This window comes from Sparus aurata, chromosome 11 (assembly GCF_900880675.1).
Source record: "Sparus aurata chromosome 11, fSpaAur1.1, whole genome shotgun sequence".
NCBI lineage: Eukaryota > Metazoa > Chordata > Actinopteri > Spariformes > Sparidae > Sparus > Sparus aurata.
This window is the reverse complement of record NC_044197.1, coordinates 1048965-1072741: the sequence shown is the minus strand read 5'-3', so window position 1 is coordinate 1072741 and position 23777 is coordinate 1048965. Positions and strand designations below refer to the sequence as shown.

The 23777-nt window shown below is 40.6% G+C and overlaps 1 protein-coding gene across 1 annotated transcript; it reads left to right on the top strand.

Moving 5' to 3' along the window:
* Nucleotides 1-975: 975 nt before the first annotated feature.
* On the top strand, nt 976-21875 carry LOC115591327 (sterile alpha motif domain-containing protein 9-like). Its single transcript, XM_030433257.1, has 4 exons — nt 976-1118; nt 13792-14524; nt 15279-15546; nt 17740-21875. The coding sequence occupies exons 2-4, from the start codon at nt 13802-13804 to the stop codon at nt 21369-21371; spliced, it is 4623 nt and encodes a 1540-aa protein (XP_030289117.1). The 5' UTR covers nt 976-1118; nt 13792-13801; the 3' UTR covers nt 21372-21875.
* Nucleotides 21876-23777: the final 1902 nt, after the last annotated feature.

Below are 23777 nucleotides of genomic sequence, written 5' to 3'. Positions count from 1 at the left end.
TAATAAATAGTTGTCATGTGTTTTTTAAATGCCTCACATAGTCAGTTTATTAGATTAGTGTGAAGGTATTCACACCATCATGACAGTGATGTCTGGTCTGCATGAAGATGTCATTTCAACACATTAAATGTTTCATTTAATGTCATAAATACTGAACTATAAAGGCTGTGAGCTGCCAACAAGAAGCCTCCAGGACATCGTGATGCGAGCAGTTCATACATTAATGTAAATAAGACATCGTGCCGTCTACTGTCTCAACAATCACACTTTTTCAAGGAAACTGAAATAAATGCTCTAAAAGACTTTTTATGACCCACATACAACCTGATTTTAGAATTTATAGTAATGTTTTAAGGGCTGATTCTAAAATGAACGTAAAATTATAAATGTGAGCCTGAACTGAATCTGTTACAAGCTCGTTGTACAGTTGCATATTTCACTACACTGCTCCATCTTTGGGACTTAATTTTAAAAACTTCTCACTACATTAATTATTAATAAGTAACATTGACAGTGAATGCAAATAACTTTGTTCCTCTGACAAGACGTTGAAGCTGAACTCGTCTTTTAAAAGACCATTTTCTTTATCCATTTCTGCTCAAGGAGGTTGTTTCTACTTGCACATCCACAAAGTTACTGCTGCAACTCTTCCTGATTCATCAAATTAGGGGGCGGGCAAGAAGTGTGTAGATGTTTGTTTCAAAAAGATTAATAGCTTTAAGAGAAATTTGCATTGAGGTGTTATTATTGCATAATAAGCTTTGACAGACTTAATTGCTGCCTTTACTAAAGTGTGGTAGAGGAGCTCAGAACTGCCTGAAGGCAAACAACAACATGGCAGAGGAGAGGAGAGGAACAATGATTTGTTTCCACTTGAACTTGATCTGTGGAAGGGCGTGACTCTGCTTTAAAACTGTGGTCATAATCAGTGATGTGGTCGGGACAGGCTTAAGTTTCACTTCCAGGTCTCAGCGATCAGATGAAGACAGCATGGAATCATGTTCACTGCATAGAGATGTACTTATCGCAGCAATCTCTAGTAAAATCACACTGCTCACGTTCAGGAGAGATGTCGGAGAGTGAAGTCCAGACTGAGGAGGCATTCAGGACTTCAGAAGGTATGAAATTCACTGGCTGCTCATGCTTTGGAAGAGACTTTTGTGGAGCTGTACTGATAAGTCACTTGATCTAACTGCTTGATTACAGTTAACAGAGTTTCCCTCATTTACCATGTAAAGTTATACAAAAATATGCAGTTATAGTACATTAAATGTCATCACAGCGAACACGGAGACTCATCCACTAGTCCGTCGTAATAGAGTACTGTAGCGAGTCCTAAAAAAAAAGATAGAAGTTATTAGTTTGACCACTTCCGGTTTCCTCGTTTCAAAGCCTCAGTTTTTCTTAAATTAGTTTCCAAAGGCCGCGATGAACCTCCTGGTCATCTCCCGCCTGGACTAACTCGCTGCAGCGTGTCCAGAACGCAACGGCAACTTCGTAAGAACATAATAGAACATACAGAACAGGGAACAGTTTAACTTACAAAAGTAGGCATGTGTGCATGCGTGCGCCTCCCACGTCCCGCAGCATACTGGGCCCCTCTCTCGGTAGATTTGGTCTAATTGTCCAATAATGTCTCGGCATTAACCTCTTAGCAAAAGATCTGCTCGTCCTCCTTATTTAGTCTTTTGAATCCACTCACATACCTCTTTGCCCGTTATTTTCTTTGAAATTCCTGAAGTCTCTGCTTGGATCGCAAAGCAGCGTCTTCTGAGTTACCGACTCGTTGCTACGGTAATGGCCGTTGTAGTCGCTCTTCCACCCCGGTCCTGGCTGTAGCTCTCCCCGGTACCTCTGAGGTGATTCTCCTCCGGCCCAGCTCTCTCGCAGCCTCCTGTGCGCTCTCGTATGTCCGCAGGCCAGCTTCCCAGTGGATCCTGATTTTCGTCAGAGGCGTCTGGAAGCCTATTCTTTTCAACTTTCAATTCAACTCAATAGGCTTTATTGGCATGACATTTTACATGTGTTGCAAGAGCACAATCATAACAATAAGTAACAATAAATAACAGTATATAATAATAATAATAATAATAATAATAATAAATGATAATGCAATTGTCAGTTTACTAACAACAAAACAGATGACAAAAGCAAATCTACTGAAAATAGAATAAAACAAGAGATGATGAAATAAAATGAAGATATGTTAATAGTAGGGATAATACAACTAGTAATAATATAGATAAGTAATTAAATCAAATGATAATAAATACATAAATAAAATAAAATAAAATAAAATAGAATACAAAAATTAAAAGGAGATGGTGGCAGTAGAATATTATACATATAAGTACAAGTATATTTATAAATGTCTTTCTGGCTCGCGGACATTTTGCATGTACCCCCTGCACTTTTTCAAAAGGCCGTTTATGTCCCCTGCAGTTTTTACCATCCAAAAACCATGTTACGCTGTAGTAAACAAACATTTAATGCCGAAGAGATACACTTATTTTCATGTATTATTTTTATGTTGAAAGGCAGCAACAGTTTAAAAAAAACACCAACAATGAAAGATTTAGGGAAAAATACAGTAAAACCTCAGATTACAAATGTGAATTTATACATCCAAACTCATGAGAATTGTGAAACTAAGTTTTTTCCTCTATAATATGAGGTCTGTTTACCATATATTCCCAAAATAACTGTACAATTGGTGGTACTGAGTTGGAGTGAAGGTGACTAACAAGGTGAAACACAGAATTGGGTGATAATGTTTAGCTACATGCTTCACAACCAGTCAAACCAAAAAAGGGAACAGTAAACTTAAAAGTAGCAACAGAAAACTAGAAGAACTACTAGAAAACACAGTGAACTGAAAGAGTTGGAGTTTTATTAAAAATACTTGTGTCCCCCCCCACCTCTGAAATCAACAAGAAACAACCTTGATCTGATTATATATCTATGCCCTACTGGTTGTCTCCTTTGTTGTGGCAGGAAGTGACATATTTAGCAGCCAACACTGCACATTCTTTCTTTTCCCCCAGAATGAGGGATAATTTCTATGGCGTCATTTTAGTGCCAATAATCCGCGCGCATAAATACCACTCTCTACGCGCTCACTGTCTCCCTCTTTGCCTCCTGCTCGCTCGACTCTGCTGAGTTTTGGCACTCTGGGGGCGGGCTTTGAATAGACGGCCCCGCAACCCCTCCCTCCTTTCTGACTGGTCACTTTAAACGCCTACTAGCGCTGGCCGAACCCTCGGTCCATGTAGCCCTCCAAAAGTTCCAGGAAGTGCTTAGCAGACAATAGAAAACAACAGGAAAACCACGATAATCGGTAAATAATGGTCAATAAATGCTTTGCAAAATGTATATGCGCTTGTGTTATTTGCTTTGACCTCCGTTAAGTTTATTAAACCTGTACAGTCGTTGACAGCAATAAAATAGTAATATATTCTGTTTATTTTTTTTAACTTTCAGACTTGAGTGAGGCTAACAGGTGACTGACAAGTCTGGACTCACAGCAGCATTATGATGATAACTGTGTTCTAATAGGAAATCCATGGCAAAAAATTTAAATTTTGATTTGAATTCATTGCAAATAAATGTAATTCTATCACTATTTGTTAACTATTCTTACTTATCCCAAACTTACTCTACTCATTGATGCATAATAAATCACAGTCTTGATTTTCCCAATGCATTTAATACCACAATGAATTCCTTAAAAACAGTATCTAAAGAGGTCAAACAGATCAGCACGTCAAGCTGTTTGTGTCCTTTCTGCTGTGCTGTCCTTGAATACAGTCTTCACCAGGTGTGCTGTGCTGCATGGGGATGCTCTGATCACTGGGAGAAAGGTGTGTGCATGTATGGCTTCCCCAAAGACAGAGACAGGAGAAAAGCATGGGTGGCTAAATTGGGATCAATAAAGTAATTTTGTTCTATTCTATTCTATTCTATTCTAAATTCAGAAGGAGCAATTTAACCACCTACAAAGATTTTGATAACAAAAAAATATGTGAGGTAATCATATTCAAACAATACGTTTGCACTTTCAAATACCACACCACTGGGAAGTTTAAGATTTTTTAAATTAAAACCAGAGAACACAGAACAGGAAAAACAATGCAAAAACCGAGAGAAGTCAAGTTGCCACCCCTTCCAAGAAGCCTATGATGTCATTCACCACATCGAGGAACTGTTTACGACAAAGACTGGTTCCTCCCTCATAGAACTTCCAAACGCAGAGGGTGAAGCTCTGGCACTCTCCAGCAGGCTTCCATCATCCTGTGGAGTAAAAGAAAAGATCATCAGGAGATTTATTAGGTTGAGGTTGCGGATAGGGCTGGGCGATATATCGATATAAAACTTATATCGATATATTTTTGAAATGTGATATGGAATTAGACCATATCGCATACATCGATATAGTTCAAATTTGCGCTGTGATCCGTGCTCCGGGCAAACCGCTGACCCGGAGCTCTCTGCACTGCTCCCCCCGCCCCTCCTCCTTCATGCACAGAGAGGAGAGGGGCTGGAACAGACACTCCGGCACTCTTCAACAAACACTTTGGTGGCCGCCGTTGCCCCACACTTTGGCCTTGATACCCCGTGAAAAAATATCATGACACGGCCACCGGTCAGCGTAGCGGGCTTGCCCTGAATTACAGCCACCTGAGTGCACAGTAGTCACTCACAGTAACTTCAGTGAGTCCGCGGTTCGCGCAGATGGAGTCTCATCATCACGATGATCTCACGTGAAAGCCTCTCAAACAGCAGCAGCGTCTCAAAACACAAGAACGAAACTTACAGCACAGCGAGCGAGCGCAGCCGGTTTGACATGATACGTAACTGACGTATGTGGTAGGATTTAGTTTGGTAAAGTTGGAAATATATTCACAGATTCGAACTTCCCGGATCAATAACTCATATGTGAAACCTTGTTAAAACACAACTGACGGGTCTTTCCTACCGTAGTACGGTAGACAACGAGCTACAACCGTGTGTTAATCAAAACGAGCGTCTGGACATTAACTCTGGTCTGTATGGTCAGCCAGCTGTGAGACGAGGGCGCAGGGACCGTCTACAAAGTGCAACTGAAAAGAGAAACTACAAAAAAAATTCAGTAACTTCACTATTATTCAGAGTGTAGTGCCACCAAAATCACTCCACACATCAGTGGTCTCCTGCTGGTTATTCTACAATTTTTTTGTTTGGAAAAAATGTGCTTTGCCATAATTTGGGGGAATTTCTATTTGGGAGAAATATTCAGTAACACTAATATTCAGTGAGGTGTCACAAAACTCACCTCACCCTAACCCTACTTAAAAAAACTGTTTTGTAATGTAACATTAACTTGATATTGGTATTTAAAAATTTTTTTAATACATAATCCATGTCTTATTATAAATTAGGATGTTATGGTATCAGTCTGAAAGGTAAATCAACAAATTTTACTCAGTGGCCTTGGTGCCCCTGAAAACAAAAAAAGTGAAGGCCAAATGGACTTGCCCCTAAAATGACGAAATTCCCACCCACATGTCATATTTGGCTTTGATTTTGACTGAACATTTGCTCTCACTTTGCATAAAAATATCAGGATATATATCGTATATCGATATTCAGCCTAAATATATCGAGATATGACTATTAGTCCATATCGCCCAGCCCTAGTTGCGGATTGAATAAAAAAAATAAATAAATGACAAGAAAAAACAACACTGAAAAGATGGCCATCTTGGAAGCAAGAGCCAAACCAACAAGGTGAAAAAGAACAGTGGCCTAGGTCCAACATCAAGCAACCCCAGAAGAGCAGGACAAAGCCAGCATCACTGCCCCTCCACCTACCTGTATCCAGCAAACATCACTGTTCCAGCAACTACCAGAACTCGGCTACCATCATTAACAAGAGACATGTAACATCCTCCGGAGCTATAAGATCATTGGTCTTTACTCTTCAGTTCTCCTGATGTGCAGCATGCAGCATCAATTCTTACTTAAATTACTTAAAATTATTAATTAACTATATATTCATTACAGTTACTAATATACATATCATATTAATATACAGACTCATCACCCATGTCATAAGGCGCACTTGTGCAATCTTAGACAATCCAGTTCAACTGCTCTGCCATACATTCTTACATTTATAAAACTTACATATTTCTAGTTTTAGCTGACATTGTCATAAAGTGTCCGCTGTGCTGGGGTGCATTATATACATCACTGTTCCTGATATTTTGCCCTCTCCATTAAAATACTTGAAGGCAAATTATAAGCAACAATTGTTGAGATAATGCAGTCCAGCACAGCACCACCACCCACTATGACCTCAACAAATAACATAAAGTAGAATGAACACCTTTCTGATAATGTCAACAAAAACTGAACTTGTATAAGATTTATAAAAGCAGAATTTATGGCACAGCTGTTGTACTGCACTGCATGATGTTGCAAAGGTGTATCAAATGATATGACAAATAGCAATAGTTATATTTAATATGATCCCTTTAATAATATTACAAGGTAATACCCATTTAGTATGATTTATTATGCCTGACCCACCTTACTATGTTTTCAGTCTCACTGTGGTCCACTCAGTACTCTTGGCCTGCAGCATCACTGACGCTCCACAACAAAGTGCTCCTACTGTAGGTTCCCAAATATATGCAAGATGATATCACCTGTTAGGGACATTTGTTTAGTATGACTGCTTGAAAAACATAACATTCATTATGTTTTCAGTCTCCCTATTGTCTACTCAGCACTCCTGGCCTGCATCATGCAAAATAAAGTTGTGAAGTGGCATCACTGCACCTTTATTCGAATATCAAATGAAAACTGACAGCCCTAATATAGTAGCCTATTGTATAATTGTATGGGCTGCAATATTTTATAAAATAGCTCTCTTTCTAGCTTATATATTTATATATATAAAAACATAAACTGATGACATTATGAGCTTGCATTCCAGAATCAATGTCCTCATATCATAAGCTTCACCCTTCATTCTGCAGCCTCAATGATAGTAAATTGATGTTTAACTACAATCACACTCCCTACACATTAACCTCGCCACTAGTATAAATTGACAGCGTTGGATTCAGTTATATTTAGAGAACAGAATTTACATTTATCAGCCTGTTGCATGTGTTGCTATGGTTATCCAGTGTGCAAGTTAGGCTGTTCATATTCTCTAAATCTAGACTGGGACAAACCACCAACATACTTAATTCCGATACACTACCGATATGAAAATGTAATTCTTTAAACATTTTTACCTTGAACAAGTGTTGCTCCGACCATCTGCTCCATAGGAATTACATTGAGCGGCAGTTAGCTTGTGCTAACTTCCGGAACTTTTGAGGGGCTCCATGCTCTTTCTCTTAAGGCACTCTAGACAGTAGTCGTTTAAAGTGACCAATCAGAAGGGGGGGGGGGGGGGGGGGGGGGGGTTGCGGGGCCGTCTATTCAAAGCCCGCCCCCAGAGTGCCAAAACTCAGCAGAGTCGAGCGAGCAGGAGGCAAAGAGGGAGACAGACCTTTCTGTCAAACCCCAGAATTCGGCGCAATGTTTTTGAAGTTGTGGAAAGAATTCCTCTCTGATGTTTCTGTATTTGTGACACTTTGTTAGAAAATGTAGTTCTGTTTCTACAACTCCCTCATCACAGTGACAGCACAGCCTGTCCTCTCTGGGCAGCAGGTCTGATGTTGTCTGTCCTTCTCTACTGCCAGACTGTGGTCACTCTGTCTGTACACTGTCATTGTCTTTCTCAGGTTCTGATCAGTTACTGTGGTTAGGTACTCTGCCACAGAATACTGTCTGTTTAGGGTCAAATATGTTTCCAGTTTGTGTTGTGAGCGTGTAATATAATTCCAATAAGTTGTGTATTTTTCTTTTTCTTCAGTTATAATTTGGTTAGGTCTTTGGTTAGGTCCTCCCCCACGACATCACCAGCCCTCCTGATCAGTTTGTGTAGTCTGTTGTTATCTGCGACCTTCAGCCCACTGCCCCAGCATGTGACAGCAAAGAAGATCGTACTGGCCATAACCAACAGTAGGGTAGAGGTAGTTCTATAGAGATCTTCAAAATGATTTTTCCATGTATCTCCATTTTGAATGGGCTGTTCGTTGTACCGTTTCTGGGTAAATAAGTTCCAATTTTCTCAAAATTGATTTGACTTTAGAGACTCTTCAATTACTTGTAATTGGTTTTGTAGATATTGTTCTTTTTTTTTTTGTTCTCAGTGTGTTTTTATATTGTTTTAGAGTCTCACAGTAACTCAGGCGGAGCTCCTGGCTGTCTGGATTCCTGTGTTTTTGATTTGAGACTTTTCTTAATGTCTTCCTAATAGTTTTGCAGTCTGAATCACCTCTCCCTGTTCATTTTCTTCAGTTGTTTTGTTTTGCATTTTAAGTTTGATAATGAGGCCAAATGATCGAATATATGGTTGATGTTTAACCATTGCGTCCTGGTACTGTGCCAGGCTGTTTTGTGCCCATCTGTATCGCTTCTTTATTTTGTACAGTTTACATGGCTGAAAGTATTCTGACTTCCCTCCATACCACTTTCTATTAGTTTAAAAAGTAATCCCTCATGTAACTTGTATCAGACTTTCTGTTGATGTAACTTGTAAACTGTGATTTGTTGCTCTTTTCTGTACATGCGACATCTATTGCATGTCTGTCCGTCCTGGAAGAGGGATCCCTCCTCTGTGGCTCTTCCTGGAGTTTCTTCCATTGTTTTTTCACCCTGTTAAAAGGGTCTTTTTTTCCATCAACATGTGAAGTGTTGTTCAGTATGTTTGAGTTGAATATGTTCATGTTCAGTCTTGCGCAGACATAATTTGGGGGAAAATAAAATGGTTGCTTTTGTGCAAAAGACTGTGTAGAACTCCCTTTTTACCACTCAATTAACTACTCAGGAATCGATATGAGAATTGATAAGGAATTGGATTGATAGGCAGAATTGACAATGGCATTGATATTGATAAAAACTTATCAATTCCCATCCCTATTACTAGTAAAGTGTAGCTCCTCACTAGTTCTAACATTTAAATCTCCAGTAATGAGCACAGATCCCTGGGCCTGGAAATGACTGATCTGTTCTTCTATGGTGGAGAAAATCTCCTCATTGAAAAATGGAAATTTTATTGGGGGAATATAAATTGCACATAAAAAAAATTGTTTTCTCAGTGAATATTATATTGCTTTTCATTTTTTACCAAATGTGATATTTCCCTTTTTTCATTATTTCTATCGAGTTTCTTCTATTGAAGTTCTTTTAGAGCAGCGATCTCTCTCCCGTGACTCTCTCTCTCGCGGTTTAGCTCTTTCCCCTGTTCTGATAGTGTAACAAGCTTTCTCCTCTGGCTCTCTTTCTTATGCTGTATCTCTCTCACTTGTTCTCTAAGAGTGGACAGCTCTGTCTTGTGGTCTTCTCTGTCTTTCAGTAATTGTTTTCGATGGGTTGTTTGTATCTTTTCTTGCGCTTTTCTCATCTTGTTCCATTTGTTGTTGTTGTGACAGATGAGCTGAGTTTTGGTCCGCCTGATTTAAAGGCAGGAACACACCAGCCCAACCGTTGGACGTCTGAAGCGTTTGGAGAGACTCGGACGAGGTCGGGAACATATATGTTTGGTGTGTTCGGCTCTGTCGGAAGCTGTCGGAGCCGCGCGGACGTTGTCGGATCCGACTGAGCATGCGAAGTCTGAGGAGGAGGGCCGTCGGACGTCTGAGCCATTGGATCCTCTGATTGGTTGTGTGCCAGCTGAATGGCCGTTCTGATTGGCGGTGTGCTGGCGAATCAGCGCGGTGTGTGGGAGCCGGAGGGACGGAATACTGTGTGCGCTTTGTTTTTCTATGCACTCCGTTCCGTCATTCCCCGTTTTCATGTTTTGCAGTAGTGGCACCAGACTAGTTGTTACGTCCGTTCAGGACGAATAAATTTGTGTAAGTTTGGTAATGCCTCGCTGCATGTTTAGTATGCAGCCGTTTTTTATCGGAAATAGTTAAGTTTCGTTTTGATCGAAAGTAAAGAGAGTTGCGTGCATAAGGTTCTCGTTTACAACTCACAACACAAGCGCCACCCGTTTATTGCATCTCGCGCAAGCGCAGAACGTACACGCTACTGTGGCGTAGGCAGCACGTCCAAGCGGTGTGTTCAATGTAACTTTTCTGCCGAACGGGTCAGACAAGAGGCAACGGAGTGGTCGGAGAGTGGTCGGATAAGGCAGTTGGACGTCTGGGCGGTGTGTGGGGGCCTTTAGACCTTTTCCCTGAGCTGCACCAGCTCTCCTTCTAACTTGGTGAAGTGTTCCTTCAGGTCTGTAAAGGAGGTCTAATGTGGAGGGGTCAGGGTCCGCTGTGTCATGGTGCTCCTTCTCAGTTGGGATGCTAGAGACAGCTGGAGGGTCTGTTTCACCAGCATGAGGCTGAAGTTCCATAGGAGAGGTGTTTTCTTTCACTACCAGATATTTAAGTGCCTGGAAACTGTCTTGGAAAGGCTTGAGATACCCCTGTACCATGACTTTACCACTTTTATAAACATTGACAGTAGTCATTATGCTGTCACAGTCATCTGGGTCCCTGATCTTCAACTGCCAGTACTCCTTGTTGCCCTTTTTTGCCACTGAAGGGTGATGGTCGATAATGGCCCTGTGCCAGGCTTCGGTCTTTCAGTGTAGAAGATGAAATTACTAATTTCTCCACTTTTAAAAAAATCAGCAAAAAGGGTTTCTGGCTGTCCCTTAAGAAGCTCCTGTTTGAATGTGCTTCTCCCGGTGTCATTCTTGATGTTGGGTGGGTAGTGTATGTAGATGATGTCACTCATGCCCTGCTCTGGACAGTGAGGGAGGGTTGACTGCTGTTTAGGATGGCTCATTGGTCAGGTTTCCTTGAATAAATGTTCAATAAAAAAGATAGAACAAAATGGCTGTTTTCCAATTTGTAGCATCCACTGTTAGCCTCCAACTGCCATATTTAACTGCCACTAGTTCCAACTGCCAGTTTTGAGTTCAAAATGTTGTTTGACCACAGCTCCAATGGTTTATCCAGATTATTCTTAGTAATCTCTTTGTAACCCTTAAAAGAACTATAAATTAAAGTTGTCAACAGTCCGGTGGTGTTGTTTCTTCTGTTAGTTGTATGTAGGCCTACTCACTCCCTTTTGATTATCTGTTGTTTGTGATTTTGTTGATTTTCCTCCTTTTTCCTGTCTCCTAGCAACAAGCTCCTACAGACTCCTGTTAGCTCCTGCTTGCTCTGTCTCTCTGTCAGTTCTGCTTTTTCTCTGGGGAACTTTCTTGTTTTCTCTTGTTTTTCCTCTTTTCCAATTAGACTTTTCTGTTGTCATTGGTCTTGTCTTTAAGTTGTTCAAAATTTAATTTGTTCTCCTCCATTTTATAATGAAAAAAATACATGCATATCCAGGAGCGGTTCTAGGGGGGGGGGGCCAACAGGGACCAGTGCCCCCGTAACTCCGAGTCTGGACCCCCCTGTGGCCCCCCTGACAGGGAGTCTGCATCAATAATACAATGACAGATTTCTTGCAATGATTTTGTTTTGAAGGGAAAGGCAGAAATAAAGTGTCTCAGCAGTTTACTACCCAATCAAAATTGCTGAAATTGTAAACCATTTTTCAAGATGGCAGCCATTTCTATTGAATCCTTACATCAACTTTTCAAATGGTGATGCTATCATCAAATTTGGTACAAATATTCTTCAAAGAACATTCTCATGGAAAAAGGTGTGTGCCACTCAAAAATTCAAGATGGAGACCATTTTCAAGATGGCCACCATTTCTGTCAGAGCTCAATTTAGTGTTTTAGTGTTAAGGAAGGTTTTGTTTAATAGAGTGAGAGTCATTACACAACCAGGGCACACTGGTGACTTCACTGCTGTGGAACTCAGCATGGGGTTCAGTGTCAGCTTTACTTACACTATAGTTCTTGACTAGTAGTAATAGTATAGCTAAGTTTAGTGTCCCAAATGCTGTCTACTAGCCCTTCGTCAATTAGCTAGTAATAGATGTAGTTAGATAGCCACACCTGAATTGACAAGTTGTGCCAGCGCGTGAGAGCCGAGCCAAGGGTAAGCGTGGCAATACATGACTTGCTCATTTATGCTTACCTGGAAGGTGTACAGATCACACAGGATTTAATGATACTGGATGAATGATCGGGCTAGGTGTAGGTGACCCGAACCTAGTTGTATCCCATACCTGAATCTGTACTATGTCTATGATTGAGGTGCTTGGCAAACCTGGGACATTTTCCCTGAGGCCTCTCTCATCTTCACCAAACTAAGTCAATACCCTCCTGTTCTGGCTGATAGTGACCTGGAGATCCTTGAGAAGTTTGTGGTCCTGCTGTATGATCGATCAAGCACAGCTGTTAGTGTAGATGAGGCTAGACTTGACATGTTTGCCCGAAAGCAGAGGCCATATGAAGCCATTCCTCCAACAAGAGCAGCTCTACTTCAACACACTAAACATGCTGCATATCAGGCAGGCTGCATATGGGGTCCAGCAACCCAGTGTCAGCCAGAAGCAGAGAGTCCTGCTGACTGGGGATGGAAAAAGCTTGGTGAACAATGGGGGGTCTTCTGGACAGCAAATGCACCAATTGCACAAAGTTGTGAACAACTAGCCACGTGTGGCTGCAAATCAGAGTGCCGTGGAAGATGCAAATGTTTTAGATTGGGTTTCACTTGCAATTGCAAATGTGAATAAACAAGTAAGTAGCCTTGCGGTGGGCCGAGAGCCAATTTCACGATTCTGGACCGTGATGTATATGTACACCTTCCTGGATATGTTGCCCCCAATTCAACACTTGCTGACTGCCAAGCAGGGAGGCATTGGCTACCATTTTTAACAGTCTTTAATATGACTCGGCAGGGCACAACCTCTCAATCTCAGGTTGAATTTTTACTGGCCACTTCCTTTTTCTAACAGTGGCCCTTCCTCTCTGTGGACTGCACCTTGCCGTGGTGGAGAGGCTTGTGTACTCTAATGGACCTGAGAGCTATGCCGGCGGGGATTTTATATCCCTGGCAAGTTTAACTAAGCCAGACAGGTCAAAGGAGAGGAGGCAGACAAAGCAGACATTATGACTATTTGACAGAAATGGTGGCCATCTTGAAAATGGACAAGCATCTTTTTCCATTAACATGTCCTTTAGAGAGTATTTGTATCAAATTTTATGCTCGGATCACTGTTTGAATAGTTGATATAATAAGCATAAGCAAGCAACATGTTCCCTGAAGAGTATTTCTGCCTAATTTTATGCTTGCATCACCATTTGAACAATTGAAATAATTAATATTCGATAGGAACGGTGGCCATCTTTAAAAATGGCGGCCATCTTGAATTTTTGTGGGACAAGCACCTTTTTCCATTAACATGTCCTTAAGAGAGTATTTGTATCAACTTTTATGCTTGGATCACTGTTTGAATAATTGATATAATAAGCATTGAATAGCAATGGGGCCATCTTGAAAAATGGCCGCCATATTGAATTTTTGAGTGGCCAACGCCTTTTTCCAAAATAGTGGCCCTTAGAGAGTATCTGTGCCAAATTTCATGCTTGTATACCAAAGTGAACGATTTTTTTACTAATCTGCTGCACTAATATGTAAAAAACCAGGTGATGACTCCTTTAAAGGGAGACAACTTTACTGGATTGTGCTCTGAAGTATAAAAGTAACTTATTTTTTTATTTATTTATGTATTTTCGTATTGTTCCTTTTATTGTTTTAAATCTTTTAATGAACTCACTTTCCTTTTTAGTTGATCCAAAATGAGACGTTCAACAAAAAAGTCACCACCTCCAGTTGAAACATGGAGCAAGGAGGATGTCCACCGGTGGCTGATGACAGAGGTCAAAGTCGATAAGACTTGTGCTGATATATTCTGTGAAGAAGAAGTGTCAGGAGACAGTCTGGTTGATTTTGAAAAGAAAGACATATTGGAATTGGGAATAAAACATGGTCCTGCTGTCAAAATCACATCTTACCTGAAAGGTCTGAAAGAAGGATCACAACATGAATCACAGTTCCCAGAATATGTAGAGAACTGGTCCAAAGAGCAGGTGAGCCAATGGTTACTGCAACATGTGAACATATACAACAAATATGCAGAACGGCTCCGAGAGGAAGATGTGTCTGGAGACTGCCTGGTTTGCTTCCAGAAGCAGGACTTACTGGATCTGGAAGTGAAAAGTGGTCCTGCTGTGAAGATTCTGGCAGAACTCAGACGGTTAAATGAGAAACCAGAGCCGACACTGCAACCCATCCTTCCCACCAGCTCAGACAAAGAAGAAGCACCCAAACCCACCCAACCTGAACAGAGTCTGGCTCAGGGCACAGCATGCACAGAATCATGTAACGAAACTGAATCAAAAACAGAGGTAATAGTGGAAAATGAAAAGGCTCAAGAGACATTCAAGAAAGTTTCTGAGAAGAAGGAAGTTCAGAAGTCAAAGCCACAGAACTTTGGGGCCAGAAGAAAAGAAAAAGTAGTGGTAAATTGCGGTGTTGTTTTAAAATGGTTTATTAAATATTGTTTAGAACGTTGCAGAATACACTGAACAAAAATATAAACGCAACATATGGTCCACTCCTCTTCAATGGCTGTGCGAAGTTGCTGGATGTTGGCAGGAACTGGAACACGCTGTTGTATCCCAAACATGCTCAATGAGTGACATGTCTGGTGAGTATGCTGACCATGCAAGAACTGGCCACAATAAAAGGCCACTCTAAAATGTTCAATTCAATTCACGGGCAACAGCTCTGGTGGACATTCCTGCAGTCAGCATGTCAACTGCACGCTCCCTCAAAAGTTGCAACATCTGTGGCATTGTGCTGTGTGATAAAACTGAGCATTTCAGAGTGGCCTTTTATTGTGGCCAGCCACAGGCACACCTGTGCAATATTCATGCTGTCTAATCAGCATCTTGATATGCCACACCTGTTAGGTGGGATGAATTATCACAGCAAAGGAGAAGTGCTCACTGACACAGATTTAGACAGATTTGTGAACAATATTTGAGAGAAATGGATCTTTTGTGTATAAAGAAAAAGTTTTACATCTTTGAGTTCAGCTCATGAAAAATGGGAGCAAAAACAAAAGTTGCGTTGCGTTTATATTTTTGTTTACTATAGTAAAATCTTGAATAAGACAAAAAATTTATAGATGAATGAGTAAACTTATCCAAATCCAGGTGTGATTTAAGAGTAAAGTTTACAGTAAAGTTTGTTTGTGTTTTCGTCCTGCAGACCACAGGCACACCAGAAAACCCCAACATCAGTGTGATGATCCAGGAAACCCTAAAACACCTTTCAAAAGGAGACTTCAAAGAATTTCATTTCCACTTATATACATTACATAAACCCATTCCTCAGGGTAAACTGGAAGACAAGGACACCATGGACACTGCTAAGTTAATGACTGGCCACTATGGGAGCGAGGCTTTACAAGTCACAAAAGATATTCTACAAGAAATAAAACGGTGTGATCTGGCTGATGAACTGGAAAAGAAGATGGGTAAGACAACCAAAGCAAATATTCATATGAATAGTAAACTTTTATTAACTTGGTTTTCACATTTTTTGTTAGTATTTTGCCCAAAATGTCTATTTTGTACTGCATTCTGTCCCATCTTGCAATGCATTCTCATGCATTTTATTAGGGGGCCAAGCCCGAGGGGGTCCTAGGAACCCTATTGTAATCGTTACGATTTTTATTTTTATTTTTCTCCGGCTAGAAGTGGTGCTGCAGGCTAAACCGTGCAAGGGAGGGCGGTGCAATTTGGAGGGTTGGTCCAGACTCCTGCGAATATCTCAGACTCAAAAAACTACATATATCCGCCTGCAGGGGGCGCTATATCCTAGGAAAACACGTTTTTGCCTATAACTCCCACACCGTATGTCGCACATTCAAAACTTGGCACGTATACTCTTTAGCTCGACCTGATCTAAAGTTATCAAAAGAATTTTGATCGGTCAAAAAATAGGCAAATTATTAACAAGCAAATTTATGTAGCTAGCTATAAAAATGTAAACTGTTTGATATCTCGGGCAAACTAAAGGCTATTGACACAAAATTTGAGATCCTTGGTTGCCATTAGACTGGGAAGGGATGAGCCGAATTTGCACAGTTTGGCCACTAGGGGGCGCTAAAAATATGGGAAGTTTGCATCTCTTGAACGGCTACACTGATTTTACCAAATTTGGTTGGTATGATGTAGGGCCAATCCTGACGCCACTATCTTCAAGGTGGTCATGACTGGTCAATGTGGGCATGGCTTATTACAAGTTAAACAACAAACATTAATTTTAGCCAAACTATTTTGCTGAGAGCTTTGAAATTTATATGGTACATAAAGAATAGGACACAGTTCTTCCATACCAAAAATTGCACATGTTGTCCACTAGGTGGCGCTATAATGGATGCAATCGCGTTTTGCCTGTAACTTCCACATTTTAAATAGCACATTCGCAAACCTTACATCCATATGTTCCCTGGACAGAGCTGGGTTTTCTGATGTAGGACACGCCCACTTCTACTGCACATTTTGTTTGCTAAAGCACCACATATGCAAAACCTACTTTTTCAAACTCCTCCTTGGGATTTTGTCCGATCAGCATGAAACTTACCACGTACACTCTTCAGCTGGACCTGATCTAAAGTCATCAAAAGAATATTGCTCGGTCAAAAAATGCGCAAATTATAAACGACCACATTTCTATAGCTAGCTATGAAAATGTAAACTGTTTGATATCTCGGTCAAACTAATTGCTATTAACACCAAATTTGACTTCCTTGGTTGCCATGACACTGGGAAGGGATGAGCGGAAGTTGGTAAATTTTGGCCACTAGGAGGCGCTGAAAAGATGGGAAGTTTTTATCTCTTGAACGGCTTCACAAATTTTTACGAAATTTGGTCGCTATGGTGTAGGGCCAATCCTGAGGCCATATCTTGAAGGTGGTCATGACTGGTCAATGTGGGCGTGGCGTAGTACAACAAATCCAAATCGGCAAACATTCAGCCTTTTGCACTTCCAGTGCACTTCCCATTACAGCGAATACTAAGGCTCAGACGTTGGCCTGTGTCCTCACTTTTGCCCCAAGCCCATCATCCTTTGGGCCAACTTCTGTGGGCTCTGCGGTGCGCAGGGTCCGAGTTGCGCGGGGGAGCTTGGCCCCCGTTCATAACTGCTTGCAGTTCTAGTTACATTTTTGAAATTACTACTGTCAACAAATCCCAAAGACCAAAACCTGGAACTGGGTGACATGTTCCTTCATTAGTATTAACACATACCGTACTGTAAATCATTTTGACTCAATCCCACAAACAATCCTGCTGTTACCAATTCTCACTGGAGCACTAAATGTGGATTAATACACTGCTGAAAATTGTCCTATACACATGTACTACTTCCTTCTGTTTATCTGAGAACTATTTAAGAACTACAATGAGAAGCTGTTTGAGGAAACTACTGAAACTACTTTTTTAAATGTTAAACTTTACATCTGTACGGTGTTAAAGATATAGGAAGTTGTAGCTGTGAGTCACAGAAAGTTTTGAGAAACAGACTAACACACTTTGTGGTTTTAGTTTCATTTGGAATTGGCTAACATTCAGAAAAATAAAAAATAACAAAAGCTACAACCTTTAAAGTTCAATTGAGGTGTTTTTTCTGTATTAATAATGAACTTATTTTACTGTTTATACAGGTCAACAACAGCAGCAGTGTCTTTCAAAAGAAGTTTTGAAGAAAGAAGCCAACCAGGGTGACAAACTAAAGAATTTGTTAACTTGTGGTGGGAACTCATTGGACAATTATAACAGATTTGTTGTTGTTGTAAATAAGAGCTGTCCAGAACAAGTGCAGTATCTCCAGTTTCTGAGTAAGATGAAACTGTTCTCTGTGTTAGACTTTGACCCTGACTCAGGTAAGCCAGGTGGACTCTGCCATTCATACAGAGAGTCAAGAGTGGCTAATCTGCATAGCCCAACACAATATCAAGGACAGACTGACTCAGTGATAAAGAACCTGAACCTCTACAAACAGACCAGCTGGGTGTTCTGCAATGGAAGACATGACCTTGACGGTGACGCAAACACGGTGTTGGACTATAAGAACTGGCTGAGAAAATCTTGCAAAGATGTCGAACAGTTGGTTTCATTCATTTGCAACCCAGAAGTTCTTCTTCGTGGAAGAAGTCTCATCATATTCCTCTTACTTTCCTCTGTGGAAAATGAGAAAGACCCAATATTTGACACCTACAGGTCTTTCATAAAGCACACTGAAGAGGAAAACATCATCACCATTTGTGCATCTCAGAGCACATATTCCAAATGGAGGGAGCTGATACAAGAAAAGTGTGAATATGACATTGACCATCTATCCATCAATGACCTGACCCTAAGTGAGATCAATGGTACCATCATGGCACTGGGGCCATTCAATCAGTCATCTGGAAGGTTGCTGCCCTCTTCTGGTTCCAGCGCTGTTGTCCTGAAACAGAAGGATGAGGATTTCATGACTGCTCTGGAGATTTTGTGTCTCAATCAGTGTGAAAAAATGTATGATGAAGAAAGTCCAGAGTTTTGTGACTTCAGAATCAAAGTTGAGGAGGAATTCTACAGAGGAGGCAAAGTCAAATGGTGGAACTTCTACTTCTCTGACAAAGACAAAGAGAAGCCATTCGTCAAGCGGGAGAAGTACGAAAATTTGAAGAAGATGATCAGGTCTCAGTTGAGGGATTCAAAAAACATGTGTGATCTGCTCAATCTTTATCACCATCCAGGCTGTGGCGGTACCACCTTAGCCATGCATGTGATGTGGGATCTCCGACGAGAGTTCAGATGTGCTGTGCTGAAGGACAACAAGCTGCCAAAGACAGAAGTTGCCAGTCAAGTCAGAAGGCTCATGACACTTGAAAGTGATAAACCAACTCCAGTTTTGCTGTTAGTCGATGATTCAAAAGAAACCGAGAATCCTCACGATCTTGTGAACTGCATCCAAAGAGCAGCTACAGAGGATGGCTTAAACAATGAGGATGACGCCCAAAATTGCAAAATCATCATCCTTTACTGTGTTCGTTGCCATAGCCCAAAGGAGCAATACAGAAAGCACAATCCAATGCAGAGTCAATACATCACCGCCTCACTGACACAAGAGGAACAGAAGGAGTTTGAAAAGAAACTCACAGAGCTCCAGGAAACTCATGACAAGCCTGAAAACTTTTACAGCTTCATGATCATGAAGAGCAATTTTGACCAAAAATACATTGAGGATCTTGCTCGTAACACACTGGAGAACTTTGATTTCAGCTTAAAGACGGACCGACTGTTTGCTTTTCTCGCATTACTTAACACCTATGTGTCAGAATCTGACATTTCCCTCTCACTCTGTGAAGATTTCTTGGGAATAAAAGTGATTCGCTGGGGAGAGGATAATCTGATGGACAGAATGAAGCCATACTCAAACTTTCTCATCATAGACACAGTTGAAGAATGGGGAGACTACAAAGGAATCCGAATCCTTCACCACTCCATAGCATCTGCATGTCTAGAAAGGTTAGAGAAAAGCTGCCATTTAAAAGTAAGTGATATCACCATGGAGATCCTTCACTGTGATCTGTTCTTCAGTGACAGAGTTGTCAAACACAGATTCATGCTCTCAATTCAACGGATGCTGATTGAAAGGCAGCGCAGGGAAGATGGAGATGACAGAGAACCATTTTCTTCTCTCATAAACAAAATCCACGACCAGCAAGGAAGACAAATGGTCCAAGAAATCTTTGTGAAAGCATTATCCAGGTTTGTGACAAGTGCATCCATTCCCCAGGCCCTGGCCAGATACTTGTACATCAATGAGCGTGACTTTCCAGAGGCTGTGAAGTGGGCTGAAAAGGCCAAGAAGATCAAGGAAAACCCATACACATCTGACACAATTGGACAGATTCACAAAAGCAACTTAAAGTCTAACAACCAAAGAGAAAAGCAGGAGACATCTCACAATCCAGAGGATTTAAACACAAACATCCAAATAGCCCATAAGGCTATCACAGCGTTTAAAAGGGCTCAGGAGCTGGCAAACACAGAGGATGAACCTAAGGATGACACTGCTGATGATGAGTCAGATGACTATCCCAGGAAGTCATATAATGTTTATGGCTATGTGGGTGTGCTGGAAATTGCTTTCCTGATTTTTGAAATATTAGCCAGATTGCCATTCTTTGAGCAAAGTGATCCAATGAAGAAGAGGTACTTGCAGAGTTTTCTGAAAAAAGCAATCCCAATCACCAGCGTGTACAAAGAGGACAATGAGATCAACAACAGATACATGGAGATCATCAAAGACCATGAACAGTTTCTTGTTAGTTTGAAAACTGAAGTAAAAGAAACTTTTGATATTCTTGACTGTTACTTCACGTATATAAAAGCCAACAATAGTGAATTTGACTCAAGGAATCGTTGGACTGTCTGTGGTCATTTCAACAAGTATTTCACACTGTTTTGCACTGAACCAGAGGAAATGAAAAAAGAACGACAAAACAATCCTAATCTCAATCTAAAAATCGATATTGAAGAGAAAAGATCATTTCTTGAGAAGAATCAAGCAGACACATTTGCAGGGATTCTTCAGCATTTGGACAAACCTGCTGAACAGACTGAGAAGATCACAGAGTGCTATGAGTTTCTGCAAAAACAACAACAATTTATTGACAAAAAACAGAAGACAAGAGAAACAATCAATTACATTTTGTCCAAAATAGTTCTTTACCTTTTGGAACCCACATCTCAACATGTGAAGAGTCACAGCCAACTCTCTGCTTTACTTTTGAAAACTCTGCATGATGTAGGACTTCGGTATCCCTTCCCAGACCCATACTACCTGGCTCTGCTGTTACTCTGGCCAAGTCCAACTGAGAGTAACACAGACATCGAGGCATACGTGCGAGCAATCCGAAACTCATCTTACAAGCGCCTGACTTCATTGTTCCGGAGAAGGAGCACCGTCGCACACCTCTACTTGGGGAAAGGAGAGGGACTCAAGAGGCTTGTTTCTAAACCACAACTCGATGAGAATTTCAAAAAGATGCGCCGTGATACCTTGGCACAACTTTGGCGAAATGGAGATATATTTAAAGACAAAGCAATTATCAGCCGCCTTCATCGAGTCAGTGGGACCATTGAGCAAGGAGAAGTGTTTGCCAATTATGGAAAACTGAAAATCCCTGTGCGTCCAGCTCTGATTGCTGGCATAATGAGTGGTTTCAGTACAGAAAAGGTTTCTTTCTACCTTGGTTTTGCCATTAATGGGCCCCTCGCTTATGATATCCAGTATGAAAACTAGGGTAGCTTATGTACAAATGAGTGCAACACAAGCAATGAGACACGAACTGTACAGCTTGACAAATAGGTGTCAAAAACACACCTCCTAAAAACACATCAGCAAATGACAACTAAAATAGATTGCATTGTTAAATGACAGTCCTGTAGCTCTAGCTCTATATGTATATATGTTTTAAGATATTTTTTTCAGTTTTTATAAACATTTGTTATCCACTTTGAGGTTTTTTTTGTTGTTGCAGATGTGGCACAGTCACTGAACTGTCCTGTTTATTTATCTGCAGTATCACAGTACAGCTGTTTGGGCTGGTTATTTTGTACAAATGAGTGCAACACAACAAATGAAACATTCACTGTACAGCATGAAAACAGGTGTGGTTTTCTCACCACATGAATGTGCAGCAGTGGCATAGCAACAAACTAGGGCTGGGCGGTTAATTGAATTCCAATTCCGATTTCGATTTTGGCTTCCCTCGATCATGAAAACAATATAATCGTAATAAAACGATCATTCTGCCGCACGCCATGTCTTGTGTGGTAATTGCAGCGAACCCTTCCATCTCCACCTGTGCAGTCCGCCCCGCCCTAAAAATTTTTTCGCTTTCAGCCACGCCGGTGCGTGTTTGGAAACATGTAGAAGAAGATGGTAGAAGATGGCAGAAATGCAGCCGTTGGTGAAGAAAAAAGGTTAAGCGAATACTGTGGTGTTGAAACACTTTGGTTTCGAGGAGTCTGACTCGGAACAAACAAAGATATCGTGCAAGATATGTCACGCGACCATGTCTGCACCTCAAGGGAACGCGACCAATTTATCAAACCATTTAAAGTCCACACACAGAGTACCGTATTGACCCGAATATAGGACGACCCTGATTATAAGACGACCCCTCTTTTTCACATAATTTTCATTGAAAAAAACCTCGTCCTATATTCGGGTCAATACGGTAACTTTACAATGCCACCTTATATCCACCCAGCTCCCACAGTTATAAAGAAATAACAGATGCCATCACATACATGATTGCCAAAGACATGTGCCCTATCAACACCGTTAGCGACCCGGGGTTCAATAAACTGATTAACACATTGGACAAGCGGTATGTGTTACCATCATGTCACCATATCAGCAGAATTGCGCTGCCTGCCCTTTATGACGAATGTCACGGAAAAGTTGCAAGAGAAGCGGCAACAGCATTATATTTTGCCACCACAACGGACCTATGGTCGAGCCGCACAGGGATAGTGTTTATTTTTACATATTATTTAATTCATTTTATTGATATATTTTTCTCTTATTTGCATTTTTCTTGTTTTTCAGTTCAAACTTATCGTGTTAAAAGAAATACCAGATCAAAGTTCAAGAAGTGCTTTTTCTCAAATCAATGAATAATCGTCTTTAATAATCGTGATTACAATATCAATCAAAATAATCGTGATTATGATTTTTGCCAGATTCCCGCTCTGCTTGTTCATGAACAGGACTGCCTCTTTAAGGAATCCTCTGTCTTATCTGTACAATATTATCTTAATACATTTTCTGTGATATTTCTTCCTCTTTTTTTATCCAAAAACATTTATCCAACATTTGTTATCCAATTTTGTTGTTTTGTTTTTGTTGTCTGATGCTGAATCACCAAACTGTGAATTTATCTGCTGGTACAAATATAAAAAAACAGATAGTAAAGATAGAGTGTGGCATATTTTCTCAAAGACAGAGAGATGAAGTCCCAGCTAAAAAAAAAACACAGATCTACAACTCAATAATTCTGTTGTTTTTTGTTTTTTTATGTCACAGTTGATTGTTAAATTACAAACAATAAAAAGTAAAGGTTAAAAAATGTGATTATCAGCTGCTCTTGTAAATGTGATTGTTGTGGACATCAAGTTTTCTATGAGGACATGATTTAACATAGTAAGTGGTTTGTCTAAATACATGTATCATAAAATATGCAATTAAAAAGATGTGTCCTATTTTTGTTGTTTGTATCATTTAACAATTTTAACGTTGACTCAGTTGACATTTGTAGTATGACATCTCTGACACTTTACAGTGTGTAGTGTCAGCCTGTGTATTTCTGTGAGCTGTGTTAAATTCACTTTAATCATTTTTAAAGGCCTGAAATCTGTAAACGCTCTCAATTAATAAAAATTTTGGGCCTTTATGGCTATATTGATAGCACAGCTGAAGATATGATGGGAAACAGGGTGAGCGAGGGAGGAGTGACATGCATCAAATGGTCCCCAGACCAGGACTCCAACCCGGGGCTGCTGCAGCGAGGACAAAGCCTCTGCACATGGGACGCCTGCTCTGCCGACTGAGCTGAACAGTGCCCTATTATGAGCTAGTTTTAGCAGCAGAATAAAAAAGCTGAGTGTGTTGGAGCAATTGACATAAATAAGTCACATTGCC